The 14,665-nt window shown below is 28.6% G+C and overlaps 1 protein-coding gene across 2 annotated transcripts; it reads right to left on the bottom strand.

The window, feature by feature from the left end:
• Positions 1-1,184: 1,184 nt before the first annotated feature.
• Nup98-96 (nuclear pore complex protein Nup98-96) lies at positions 1,185-14,576 on the bottom strand. 2 transcript variants are annotated; one of them, XM_083101458.1, is made up of 20 exons: positions 14,319-14,576; positions 13,078-13,145; positions 12,889-12,990; positions 12,109-12,351; positions 11,749-11,949; positions 11,581-11,664; positions 11,304-11,483; positions 10,921-11,054; positions 10,544-10,850; positions 10,259-10,442; positions 9,278-9,389; positions 9,048-9,188; positions 8,306-8,589; positions 7,947-8,185; positions 7,599-7,838; positions 4,778-7,061; positions 3,920-4,231; positions 3,252-3,349; positions 2,413-2,662; positions 1,185-2,341 (listed from the first exon to the last, which is right to left on the bottom strand). In XM_083101458.1, the coding sequence occupies exons 2-20, from the start codon at positions 13,106-13,108 to the stop codon at positions 2,146-2,148; spliced, it is 5,622 nt and encodes a 1,873-aa protein (XP_082957584.1). In that variant the 5' UTR covers positions 13,109-13,145; positions 14,319-14,576; the 3' UTR covers positions 1,185-2,145. The 2 variants fall into 2 exon arrangements, with proteins under 2 accessions (XP_082957584.1, XP_082957583.1); XM_083101457.1 differs by having other exon boundaries at positions 12,766-12,990.
• Positions 14,577-14,665: the final 89 nt, after the last annotated feature.

Raw genomic sequence — 14,665 nt, forward strand, 5'->3', positions numbered from 1 at the left:
AAGACAGCGAGAGCCTTTCCTGACGGCGAGGCGAGGTAACATCATATTATACTTGTCCAAGTACGGTAGAAATAGCGTTATGCGCGCGGATTGTATAATAGTTAGGATGTGAAAAATTTCCTTTTATCGGAGAGGCTGTTTAAAGATAAAATTGTTGAGAATCGAATTCTAGATGTATATGGCAAAAGGCTAATTATTGATCATATGTTGATTATCATTGAAAACATTTTATTTATTTAAGTATTAATATTAATACTTAAATAAAATTTTTTATATATTAATATAAAATATAGTAATAAAATAAGATTAATAATTAGCTTATAATAAACAATAAATTAGCTTATAATTTTTTGCAGTAAATACAATAATTTTTTCTGGTCAAAATCAAATCAAAATTCTGACTCTGACAATTAATAACTTTAATTATATTTTTAGGTAGATGAATAGAAAGAATAAAGAGACAAATATATACACGTATACTTTTTGTAATCAATCTTGTATTATGATTTTAAGAGATAAAATTTATGCAAATCTTTTTGTACATATACATACACAACACACATATATTAATATTAATACTTTTATTTTAAAAATCGTTTAAATTCGATATAATTATCTTAGAAGAAGCAGAAAAAAAACTTTTGTTATCTATAAAATAAATGTTAAGATAAATACCGGTTCCTGATAAGAGCAATTCCTAAACGAAAAATATATATTTTTATTAATATTAATTTTCTTTTAATCCACATATTAAAAAAGACGGATTTATAAAATAAAGCGAAATATATATTTAGATTTTAATGAGAACATTTTGAACATAAAATATTAATTGTATTTAAAAAAAAAAAACTTACCTACATATATTCTTTCTTAGAATAAATATTATATTTTTTGACTGAAAAAAAATAGGTATTCATTAAAAAACTTTCTAGTATATTTACTTTACAGATCTAGTCATATTGAAAAAATAATCATTTACAATTATAAATTGCAATATACAAACTTATAACGTTACATATCTTTAAATAGTAAATCTGAATTTAATAAAAGAGAATTTTTATGATATTTGTATATATTTATATCTAATTTATATCGTGCTCTATTTATATTTCTATCTACAAAATATGTTCCATTTACATTTTTACCTATGACATGCAGAAACAATGAGCATAAATATATGTGTGTTGTGTGTGGTGTAAGGATATTTATTTATTTCAATTTTAAAAAGAGTGAAAAACTTAGTTTCATTTATACAATTGTTCCTTATACACATATTCTATCATTTTTTCTATCGTAACCATATAATTAATTTTCTTTTCATTCATAAAAGTATCCGTTCCAATAATGGAAAAAATTCTTACACTTTATAGTACTATGTCAAGAATCCTTCAAAATACATCTCTTCGAACATTGGATAGTCTTATATGTAGAAATTATACATGTAGGACAACAATTTACTAATTATAATAGATCGTTATATTTTCATCTAAATTTCGTTAGTTAGAAAAGAAATGTCTGAATATACAAATAACTAATATATGAAATAATGATTATATATTATACGATACATATCATATAATATATACATAAAATACATTCCAGAAGAGTTGTATCTTGAACATTTTAAAAGATATCCAATGTGACTTCCATTCCTTATCGGGTGATAATATATTGTACAAAAAAAAATATATGTATGAAATATTTTTTTAAAGAGTACAGAATTATTTTTCCTGCACATTTATCTTAACCTCAACTACATTCTATTCTATTCTATTAGATTGCAATATACATATCATCATATACATTCCTTAAATTACTTAATAATTTTGTGCGCGAATCAATAAAAATATAAAAATGATCTAAATGGTATCACACATTAATGTATTTTGCCAAGTTTTTATAATTTCCAGTTTTATCTATTGTATCAATCGTGTGATTTATTTTGTTATATCGCAATCTGCTATATATATCTGTACTATCGAATTGCTAAAGAGTTTTAAAAACAAACTTTATAATTGTTTGTGGAATTATAGCTTAATTGTGTACAACAAAAATGAAAAAATCACCATATTTTCTCTCTGTTACATTAGAGACGCTTAAAAGCTTTACAACTACATAATCAATAAATTAACTTATGTGTGTTATTCATTGCGATATTACTTCAGTTACGCGCATATTAACAATAGGTCGAAGTTCTTGCTGCGCATAATCCTCTGGTAACGGTAACTGAGATATCAGACGAACTAATAACTTTGTAACAGATCTCTTTTCATTTTTCTGCAATAACAATAGATTCCGAGCCAAATGTAAAGTCCTTTTTGCAATTTCGGCCTGACATAATCTATAAATATGAGAAATTGCATTAATATAAATTGAGAAAATAATGGTTTAAAATGATATGTATTAACGCACCTATGTTTAGCAGTTGGGCATGGGAATTGATCAATCTTTTGACACAAGTTCGTTAACCGTGGTTTTAATGCTTCTAGTTGATAAGTTATTCCATGGTAATCCGGAGCAGATTTTAATAAAGTTTGAATTTCACTAGTTATTTCCATATATTCCCACAACAACTGTCCTTGATGTGCCCAATTATTAATTGTGCTACTACATTCGGCTGGTACTAATGTGATTAACAATGATTTCAAATATTCGTAGTTTTCTGAAAAATAGAACAATATTTTGTGAAATTGTTTGATTGAAATTGAATATCAAAAGATGACTTTACTAATTTCAATAATCTAGGAATATATATCTCAGCAGTCTCTGTTATAATTCTCCATAACAGTTTGTCGACATAATTGGAATTAATAAATTCTGTATTAAATTTGTAATTTTTCTGTAGATAAAAATTTATAACAAATTTGACAAAATTTGTTCAAACAGACTTAGGACCTGGTGCAAAAGACGAGATTAGATGTTTTTAGATTTTATATTGCATTTGAAGTAGCAGACTGTAGATTTCATTTATGTAATCGGAAACTTATGCAAAACTATATTTTTAGATCTTGTTTTGCATTCAAAGTATTGAGTAATGTAGGACGAACTTTCAATTTTTCTAATATTTATAATATTAAAGTTAGAAATAAGCGATATTTGATGTTTGGCCAGGAGACATTCAATGACATTTCCTCCATACATACTATAATGTCATTGAAATCGATGAAATCATCCTTAATTCAATTTTATCATTATTTATAATATATAATATTGATATGTGAAAAAAATATAATAAAATAAAATAATGATACCATTTATTATAGCATCAGCTGCCAGATGCTCTATAATAATTTCATGAGCTTGAGTCCACTGCTCAGCCTGAATATAATACCAAGCTGCTTCACCAAACCTATAAAAAATGAAAATTGCATGTCAAAATTCTGTAAACATGATTTTTTTTTAATTAACACTTATGTATGTATGTATATATATATATGTTATAGTAATTTCTTTTCTTTTTAAATTTATATGAATATATTCCAATATATTTCACATTAGACTCCTTTAATTGATATTAAATTATAATGTCAAAGAAATTATGAATTTTTTTGCAAAATAAGTAACTTTTTTAAATGTAACCATTCTCTCTCTCTCTCATGTTTTAATTAATTAATTAATCGAAAAGAATTTTTTATTAATCTGTATAATACAGTAGTAGTTGCATTCAAAAAATTTATTTATTTGAATGAATTTCATAAGAAAAAAGCTTATATGATTTCTCATTTTTGATGTTATAATTCAAGATTGCGTTCCAAAATTACTCCTTGGAATAAAACTTAGAATAGCATTTGATCAATCAAGACATTTTTGTTTCTTTTACTTTGATTGATCAATTGAATGCTACTTTACTTTAAAGAGTAAATTTGAAATGCAACCCATATGGGTGCAATAAAAATATAAAAACTTTAATATTAAGTACCTCTTATTGATTCTACTTTTGATAGCTTTAGCTTGATGAATCCAAACTGACGATATACCAAGTTCTTCCTTCAGAAACTGTTCACGTTTCACGTATTCCGGAGAATCATCTATTTCTATATGACGTAATAGTAGATCTTGTACAGCAATTTGTCGTCTAGACGAATCTCGTAAATGCAACATCACAAAGATTGCCCAGTGCCAGAGTCCATATGCTTCTAATTGGGTCGCAAAATTCGTATGCGTTAATGCGGCAACATGATCGGAAAGATGTGTATAACCCAGAGCTACGAGTATCTGTTGTATCAACCAGCTGCCAAAAAATGTATTATAAATGTGTGGAAATTTAAATATATATTTTTACCATCTCAAATAAATTCAAAAAATTATATAGTTATAAAAGTTATATTTAAGATGCTTAAATTTTTATCTTTATCATTTCTTCAATTTGATTACAAAATTTATGATCTCTCTTCCTCTCACGCGTATTAGAACTATTCTTTTTTTCTAAGATGTTACTTATGCAAAATTATTTTTAAAATAAAATTTATAATTGTAATTTTTCTATAATATTTTTATAACTTGTGATTGATTTCTATTATCTTTTTTTCTTCAATTTGATTATTAAATTTGTCTAAATTCTTTGTAATATTTCTATATTAAAATATTTTTTGATCAATACATTTCAATATTTCTTTTCAAATTTAAATAATACACTTCAGCATTAAGACTTCTAATATATCTATTATGAAAACCATATCTGATTTTATCTTCTTGCTATCAATTATGATAAAATTAATTATTATATGATTTAACTTATTCGGTCAAGTTATAAATAATATCATAGATTTAAAATTACCTTAATCTATAATCCAAAGGATTGGCGGTGTAGGACAACGGATTCAAAAGTTCTCCTAGATCATGATTTCCCGTACAGTATAATTTCAACAAATGAAAGCAAAGATCGTATATTTGCTTGCCATTACTTAACTCAGCATCATAATCGTTTCTTCCATATTCAGGTTCTGGTATCGCCGCGTATACTTGAGTATACTCTGTTGTATTGAACGACGCTTTGTAGAGATCCAAGGCGTCTGTGATTGAGCATGTCGGTGACGACAAGTACCAGAGATGAATGGCAAAGGCCCGCTTCCAATCTAGATTTTCACATACATTGATAGTCCCATGTTTACTGGAAATGAGCGGTTCACCTGCCGCTAACATGAACAATTTCAGACGATCGACTGTGAGATTTTCATCTACGTCGGTTTGTTGCCACAAAGCAAGTTGCTGTTTGATCAGTTCCTTGACTGGCATGCCGCCTCGTAGTTGCGCCATCAACAATGCCAGACAATGATCTCCAGCTTTTCGAGCTTCCTGGCAAGCATCCTCGAGTTTACAAGCCGAGAGCAGCGATAGTATTATCTTCTCATGGGAATTCTTAATTTCACTGTCAACATTGTTTATTTCTCGCTCGACCGTTTTCTGCACCACGTTTTTCAACCACTCACTTACCGCTTCCCTCCTCACCATGACATTATAATGTTCTTCATTGGCATTATTAGTCATATCCTGATCAGTATAATTTCCCCAGAGCGCTACACATAGCGTCCACACGATACTCGCGTATTGACGAAATGATCGTTCAGCGATGTTACGATGTTCATCATTGATGTTCTCGTTCAATCTTTGTTCCTTTTCCATGAGATCTTGGGCCAACGTGCAATGCAATTGCAACGCTTTATTCGCATTATCAGTTGCTACATTGAAGATAGGACAATCACCTTCGTGACCCATCACGCAATTATCCAGTTGAATTCTCAAGTGACGTTCTATACTGTCTTTGAACATTCTTATGTCATCCTCGTCACCGCTCAGAATCTGTAGACGTTGAACAATCGCCGTTGATGTAATATCATCGGCTAAACGGCCGGAAACATAACGACTTAGCTGACTGAAAGTGCTTTGTAGTTGCACTTTAGTTGCCTGTGCCTGCGTGCTCAAAGATAATAATGTCAAGCCGGCTCCCCAACTCGGTCGAAACATTCTACCCATCTGTATACCAGTGTCGGCAATGCAGCGAAATCGCAATTTATTCAACCTTGATTCTTTGAGCGGTACAATTTCATAGTGATATTTTAATACGCTAGTTATTGGAGTAACTGCTGTTGGCGGAATTACTCTCTCGATAATTGCTTGCTTGGTTTTTGCATTGACGCGCGACAATTGCTTCAACTTTTTGCCCGATACAGAGAGTAAATTGTCCTGGCTCGTGGAAAACGGTATTTCATTCATGATAACATTTGATCGTAACATTGTAGTGTTGCATGGAGCTTCGTCGTTTTTAGTTTCGGTAACATCCGGAAAATAACGAGTCAAAGTTTTCTGTACGGAAGGAAATATATCGTGATTGGTTTCTTCGCTCATATCCTCATCGTTTGTATCGAAGAAACTCGCCTTCATAAGTTGCACTTTGTGACTGTCTGTACCAGCGACTCGGGCATTATCACCGACCGGACTGACAGTCATTCGTTTTTCGTAACTATAATCTTTAGAAATGAAAACAGAACGGCCGACTGGAGTATCCCTAACTGGATGGACAATCATCTCCCAATTATCGCGATTATCGTGACCGAAACGAATCTGAGTTTCATCTAAAAAATTGCTCTCAACGTCTGAGTGCTTAGCGTTTTCTATCTTTGTACCACCGACCGTTCCATTAATTGTTCCATTAATTGCATTTTTATTCGTTGCCGCTGATGGATCGGCAATCTTTCCTTTTTGCAGGGGAACGGGAAAGCCTTTTAGTTTCTTTGCTTCCGAAGCTGACGGAACTTGATTGTCATCTTCGTCCGAATCGCTAAGACCATATTTAGAAAAGTGGTCAACTTTAAATACCCAGGAGCCAGTCTCTGGTCGATATTCAAGGAAACGAGTATCATGTTTCGCGGATACTCTACGCAATTTTCCCTCATAATTCATCACGGCAAGCCGCTGCGGATCTGTAATCGGCTCATGTAGCGATTTATCATGCGGCCATACTTTATCCAACGTAACTTGTGCTCTTCGATTTAAACCTTGTCCCACTGGCGGCTTTTTTTCATCATCAGGATAAATGATTACCTCCTTATGACGGAAATGAACTATAAGAATAAAAAATTGCAAAATGTCATTCAAACATAATGTTATTTAAACAACAAAGTAATTACAAATTAATATATCGCGATAAAATATTTAATTTAATTGATTACATCTCAAACTGAACCATTTGCATTTTCCAGTGATTTTCGCTCATATGAAGAAAAAACACAGGATTACTTAAATTTCAAATGTTACATTTGCAAATGTACTGAAAAAACTAAATAGCTTTCGTAAAATAAATAAATATGTTTTACTTGCATAACATTTTTTGTATAAAAATTACAATAAAGAATATGTACTGCATATATTCACTTTGGTTAAGAAATTGAATATATACATACATGTATATTTATAACACGTGTAATATATTTTAAATACAATTTGGCTTTTGAACAACTCGGCAGATTATCAATATTTATAATATAAGATGATCAAATGAATTAAAAAAAAAAAAAAATTGAATCCTACTAAAATTCGATAAGAATTTTAGATTTTCCTAAAAGTAATTCTCCTATTAGATTAATATATCTACGGCTTACCGATTTCATCGAGGTTCAAACCGTACACATCAAACGAATCTGGGAAGTAGACATTGCCATAACCTTCGCGACCAATGGTAAAGTTTGGCACGATACATGTCTCACCACAAACGAAATCGTCTAATTTATCGAGTGGTGGAATGGTATAATAACCCGCTCGTCGTAGTGTAACTTTAGCCATATTTAAATTCCAATTTGATTGTAGCAAAAATGAATTTTCGTTCGTTTCCTGACTCGAATCTGAAAAAAGTCAAAAAGTAAAATTAGGAAAAAAGAACCATTTAATCGATGCGATCTTTTGATGTATATAAAATTGTTATTTAATTTAACGAATTTGAAAATATTTACCTGCATTTTGCATGGTAAGATTCACAGAGCTTTTATCTTCAAAAGTAGAATTTAACGGCACTTCAATCGAATTAATAGTATCAGAATGATTCGAATTTGATGTATTATTTTGTGGTCTCAATTCTGCCACTGTATTATTCACTTCTTCGGGTACATTTGTTGCAGAAAATGGCGATCGTTGAGCCTCAAGTAATTCATCATCTGGAACTTTGTTTCTCCGTGGAAGTGTTGACTTCAACCTATGAAAATTGTTCAAATTGTTTATACATTTTCCTTTAACGTTTTTATCATAATTTCTTAAAAAATTAAAAGATATTCAGAAAAGAGACTCTCCACAAGATATAATGTTATTATCTTACCAAGATGTAGATAATCGTCGATCATTTGCAATTCGATTATTATCTTGACTGTGATTTTCTTTGTTATTAACTTCAATGTTGTTACTGTGTACTATATTTGATGTATCTGCTTTGTCATCCACGGAATTATTTTTCGCTACAGATTCTCCATTTTCTATAGGAGATTGAACCGAGGAATTTGTTGCCGATTTTGGTCGTAATACTAAACGTTTTGCATTTGGCCGGGGTTGGAAAGCTTCTGTTAAGACAGGATCTTCTTCTTCAAGACCATCAAACAAAGATTTCTAAAAAAATAAGTTTATTTATGATAAATTATTATTGCATTTAATAAAAATATAATATTTATCAATACAATTAAAAATAGGCTTAAATGAAACGAAATACAGTTATTTATGTATATTAAAAGTGATGATAAAGAATTTAGTAATATAAACATAGTAATAAATAATGTAACATAAAAATAAAAAAAATTTTAAAGAACACAGATATGCAACTCAATCTTTTGTTTTAATTATAATATTTAATATTAATCATATTTCATTAATTGTACTTTTTGATTAATACATGCATAAACAAATTCAGTTTAGTTCCATTTAAATCTATTTTCAATCATTCATTTATATCAAAAGTATCGTTTTTTGATTGTTTTTAACATATTTATATTTGAAAATTTTATGGTAATTTTCAATGTTATAAATGTTTAAAGAAAATTGAAAATGTTTAAATAATTTAGTAAATTTACCTTAGATAATTGTACGGAACTGACGACTTTTGCCTTGATTTTTGGAGATTTGTTATTGGTGGTAACTCTGTAATGTGGACTATTAAGTACCTTTGATGTTGGATTTGTAGGTTTTAAAAGTTCTTCGGTCTTTCCAGATGCCTGTAAAAATAAAAAATAAAGACAATAACATATTTATTATTTATTTACATATTTATTATTTATTATCCTAAGTGGAATACAATACTTACTGGTAAAAGATTCTTCAATAATGGTGAGTCACCAAATGGCGCAGAAACGAGAGCTAAGATTTGTTGATGTACTGGTACTAAACCATTTGTTTTAGTTTGATTGGAAACCACTCTAAAATATAAATGTTTATTCAATTTGTACACATACAATTATAAATACGCACAAACATACACACATATATTTGGAGAAAGTACATAAACACAAAATATCTCACAATTTGCAATTATAAATTTAATATATTTAATTATTATTTTTAAGCTCAAAGAAAAAAATCCGAAAATAAAATATTAATATTTTTTTCAATGAAAAGTTTATAACTGATAAATCAGATAGTCCAAAATTTGAATTCTCGGGCAGTACTTATAATAATATAAATATTCTTATCATTTTTTTATGATATTAAATGTCAGTATATTATGTGCAAATAATAATAATCATGTAAAAAATATTACAGAATATTAAATATGACTTGTCTAAAATGTCATATAATCAATTGTTTTGATATATAATTTTATATATGTAAAAGTGTTTTTATATTTCAATGTGTTGTTTATATTTCAATATACAGAGCCTAATTTCTTATAGTTATTTAAAAGTGTTTTATTTAGTATCAATCAATATTCTACTTTTTAATGATATATATTCATGTGTTAATTTTTTCATTGATATAAAAAATAAACAATTTAAAATTAAATAAAAAAAGGTTTAGAATCGTATTTATAGACTTAATTTGTTAAATTCTTCCTATTTAAAAAATTATTATAGTTTCAACACTTTCATCTTTAGATTTTCGTCTTATTTGAGTTAAAAAATGTCATTAAAATTGAATGCAAATTGTAAAACACTCTGCATATATTATATTTGTATGCGCAGTAATACAGATAATTATTGAAAATTTGAACAATTAAAACAAAAGATTTCTCTAATCCAAACAAATAAAATTAATTATTTTAAAAATAAATATGTAAACATTGTATTACCCTCCATTAAGCAAACCCATTCCTGTTCCAGACATCATATTAGAGTTTGTTCCAAAAGTGGAAGATCCAAAAGTTCCAGGATTGTTAAATGTAGTATTACTTCCAGTATTTCCAAACAAACTGCCTGGTTTTTGTTGTCCAAATAATGAAGAACCACTATTTAAATTCAAACCAGTATTTGTGCCTGTATAATATTAAGATAAATAAGTTAAAAATTACAAGCAATAAGTGTTTATTGAATATAAATTGAATTAAATCTTAAATTAGAAATATATATATAATTACTAAGTCCAGTTGAAGATATTGGTGTAGTTCCAAAAGAAAATCCTGACGTTTGTCCAGCTGGTTTAAACGATGAGTTAAATAATGAGGATCCAGTGTTAGAACCGGAATTGAAGCCTGTATTAGTTCCAAATGTGGAAGGTGCAGCAACACCAAATGATGTTCCAAATCCAGTTGTATTGGTCTTGTTACCAAATAATGGTGTAGTAGTATTATTTGTTGCTGGTTGGCCAAAACTAGTAAAACCAGTAGTAGTCGATGTTGATGGAATATTAAAAGCAGACTTGTTTTGATTGAATAATCCAATACTCTGCAATAAATGCATAAAATATAAGAATAATTTTGGTTTTTATACGCAACACATGTATATCACATACTACCTGGTTGGGTTGTGTAGAACCAAATGCAGATCCAGATCCAAAACCTGTAGTCTGTCCAGTATTAATACTACCAAAACCTGTACCAGTGGTATGGTTAGTATTGCTAGTACCGAAAAGCGGCGTCGGGGCAGGTGCTGTAAATAAAATTTTATATTTTATACATTTTGTATATACTTTTGTATACTTTATAGTTCTTATATTTCATAAATATTTATTTTATTAATAAAATGTTAATAAATAAGAAATGAAATTGCATATGTCGGAAGCACAAAAATCTAATATTTTTAACTTTTCAATTATGTGATTAATATTAAAATAAAAATTATTAAATAATATATATTGATATAATTTATAATGTATTTTCAAGATATAATATGACTTACTACCAAATGGCTTTGTTTGAGTATTAGTACCAAACAAGTTTGTAGTAGGTGTAGAATTAAATGCAAAATTATTGGTTGTTGTAGTTGCTGGAGTTCCAAAATTAGTAATAGGTTTTCCGAATAATCCAGTTGATCCTGACTGACTGGTGGTGCCAAATCCTCCAGTCATTGATCCAAATCCTTCGATGAACAAAGTTAATTAAATTAGAGTTTCTTCTATTTTAAATAAATATTAATCATAAAAAGTATATGAACATAAACATTTTATATAAGTTACCTGTTCCACCTGTACTAGTACCAGCTGCTGTATTAGCAAACGGTGATGTCTGTGCGGGTGTTCCAAAAAGTCCTGTTTGTGGACCTATGTGAAAAAAAACCAAGAAGAGAAAGGAAATTATAGTTTTCCCATTTTTTCATTATGAAAATTCAATTAATTACAATGTACCTTTCCTTCCTACTTGATAATCTTCAAAACGTAATTCTTCATATGATTTTGATTCATACTCCTTCATGGATGCAATGCAACAATGACGCGCAGAAATGCTATGTGATATTCCATTTTTTGACATAGAATCAGTTGTAATAACAGGTGTAAATTTCACTACAGTACCAGTTGGTACAGTAGTAGTAGTAGTATTGCCAAAGCCTGTACAGAAAGAAATCAAAATATAATTTAAACTTCAAAGATATTAATATTATAGATTATAGTTATTATTATTAATATATATTAATAATGTATTTATTTCTATATATATTAAATATATATTTTCTATTTAATATACATAATATTACGACTATATTTTACCTGCAGTTGTACCAAAAAGATTTGTATTTGTAGTAGTGTTGGTTTGACCAAATGGAGTGGTTTGTTGCGTATTTTGTTGCGGTTGCCCAAATAAATTAGGTCCAGATGTCGTACCAAAACTGAAACTACCAGGTTTGTTTGTTTGACCAAATGCTGAAGTCCCTGTACTTGTACCGAAAAGATTTGTGCCTGCATTTGGTTGGGTACCAAAGAGATTAGTACTTGTATTTGTTGTCCCAAAACCTATTAAAACAAAAAAGTATATATTAGACTTTAAAAATATACTCAAAAATATATATTTGTCAAATATGATTTATAATGTTTATAGTGTTTATAAAACCATTTATTGATTTTATATATTTAGGTAATTTAATTTTTATATTATGAAAGATTATGTAATAAATATAAATCACTTAAAAAAATCATAATATAAAAAATAATTTTAACCAATTATAACTGTTTACATTTGCAATTTTTTATACATATTTTTTAAAATATAAATAATTTTTGTAGTCTACAAAAATTCAAAAATTGAATTTGATAGTTAAATATATTTTTGTATAAGACACATACAACTGATGTGTTTCAAATGCACAAATATTCAATAAAGATACTTTACAGTTGTACATGCAAATGAAACAGTTCATAAATTTCTACCTCCAAAAGATGGTTGGGTATTAGTTGGTTGTCTAAATGGTGGCGTTGTGGTATTGCCAAACAAGCCACCTGTGGTAGAACCTGTGGGCTTAGAACTAAAGAGTGGTGAAGTATTGGTACTACCAAAAACAGGTGTTGCGCCACTACCAAAACTTGTTGTAGTAATGGGTTTACCAAATGCAGACTGAGCAAACGGGCTGTTTTGTGTTGCTGTACTAAATCCACCTTAAAAAAAAAAAAAAAAAAATACATATAATATCTTCTTTCGTGAAATCTCTTACAATTTGATATCTATATATCAAATATACATACTAAACGATGTATTTCCGGGTTGCCCAAACATATTTGCAGTCAAATTATGACAGTCTTGCTTAAACAATCTGAAATAAAAATAAAAATTAATTCTATATAAAATAGTTCTTAGACATTATAATAGTATTTATATCAACTGATTCTATTTATTATAAAAAGTATAATTTAATAATATGTATTCTTTCAATATATAATTAAACTGTTAATATATTTCACAATATATTAAGAATTTGAATGGCATTCTTAAAAATATGTGTAAAAGAAATATATCATATTTTTCCCAATTTTTAAAATATTTTCAAGAAAAAACACTTTAAATATATATTGAATATATATTATCAAATTATATTATTTGTAAAATTTATAAGTACTTTAGAATATCAGTCAAACTCTATAGGGTTTTAACACATTTACTGTTATAAATGGTTATTAATAACTGCTATACGATGATGTATTATGATACGTAGAATATATAATTATTATATTAGAATATATTATTAACATTTGTAATATTATAACTTATAATAGTAATAGAAAAGTGTTACAAAGTACATTAGAAAAAATGAATAAGCATAATATAATGAATTTTATTTTTATAATTCCACTGGTGTAAATGAAAATTCAGAATATGTTTGGTGGTATGTGTTATGAAAATTCAGATAATATATATAATTTTTTTGAATTTTGCACTAAATGCAGTAATTATATACTACATACACTAAATTTTAATAGATATAAATATATTTATATCTATTCTGAAACATTATTGCAGCATGAAACAATTACATATTATGTTTTATTAACGTAGACAGAAATTTTACAATTAAAAAAAAAGTCAACATCCTATGACTCATAAAATACAAAATAATTCATATCAATAAAAACAATATGATGTGCAATTAATCTTCGTTTCTCTTTAAGTATTATCACAATATACCATAATCATGTAATAGTGTGGTTATAGATATCGATATCTACCATAACAATGTCGCTTATAAAATCGCTATAGAAAAAAAGTAAATAATAATTCGAATAAAGATTCAGTTTCTGTATCTCCAGATCTAATGTCTTTATCAATGGCTACAAAGATAAGAACATGTAATACGCATTTAGCTCTCACTTTGGTTATAAACTCGTTACTCCAGTGCATGTCTCCTATTGTTAGAGAAAATCACTTCGGCAGAGCGTACTCGACTAAATTCGGCCGTTATTTTCGAGCGTGCTTAAAGTTTTTCACTTACCCGTATAAAATTCACTTGAATTCGCGCACGAGGCGCGTATATTTCTTCACGATTGTCCCGCAAATTTGACACACAAGCAGTTGTACGCAATTACACGAAATCACACGAAATGGCATGCCCAACAAACTTCCATGCAGTGTTCCTCAGTTTACTCCCACATCGCCCTAATGAAGGATACGCGTTATATCCCTATATTTTATGGTGGCTTTAGGAACGCGGATCAAGCGGATTGCGTGTTCCAAAATTCACTCTTTCGAGTGGAACAGCTAAGAATTAGCGTTCGATTGACCAATCGAGGTAAGATCTGCAATCTGACATTTTTGATTAGACGGGCTTCCTTTCTCGCG

Source organism: Camponotus vicinus, unplaced genomic scaffold (genome assembly GCF_025532165.1).
Source record: "Camponotus vicinus isolate PSW18456_S1 unplaced genomic scaffold, iyCamVici1.0 SCAF_6, whole genome shotgun sequence".
NCBI lineage: Eukaryota > Metazoa > Arthropoda > Insecta > Hymenoptera > Formicidae > Camponotus > Camponotus vicinus.

Coding starts and splice junctions, on each gene's coding strand:
- Nup98-96 (XM_083101457.1), bottom strand. CDS start 13,108: ATGTTTGGGCAACCCGGAAATACATCGTTTA. Junction 12,991..13,077: donor ACCCGGAAATACATCGTTTA/GTATGTATATTT, acceptor TTTTTTTTTAAG/GTGGATTTAGTACAGCAACA. Junction 11,665..11,748: donor TTATCAAGTAGGAAGGAAAG/GTACATTGTAAT, acceptor TTTTTCACATAG/GTCCACAAACAGGACTTTTT.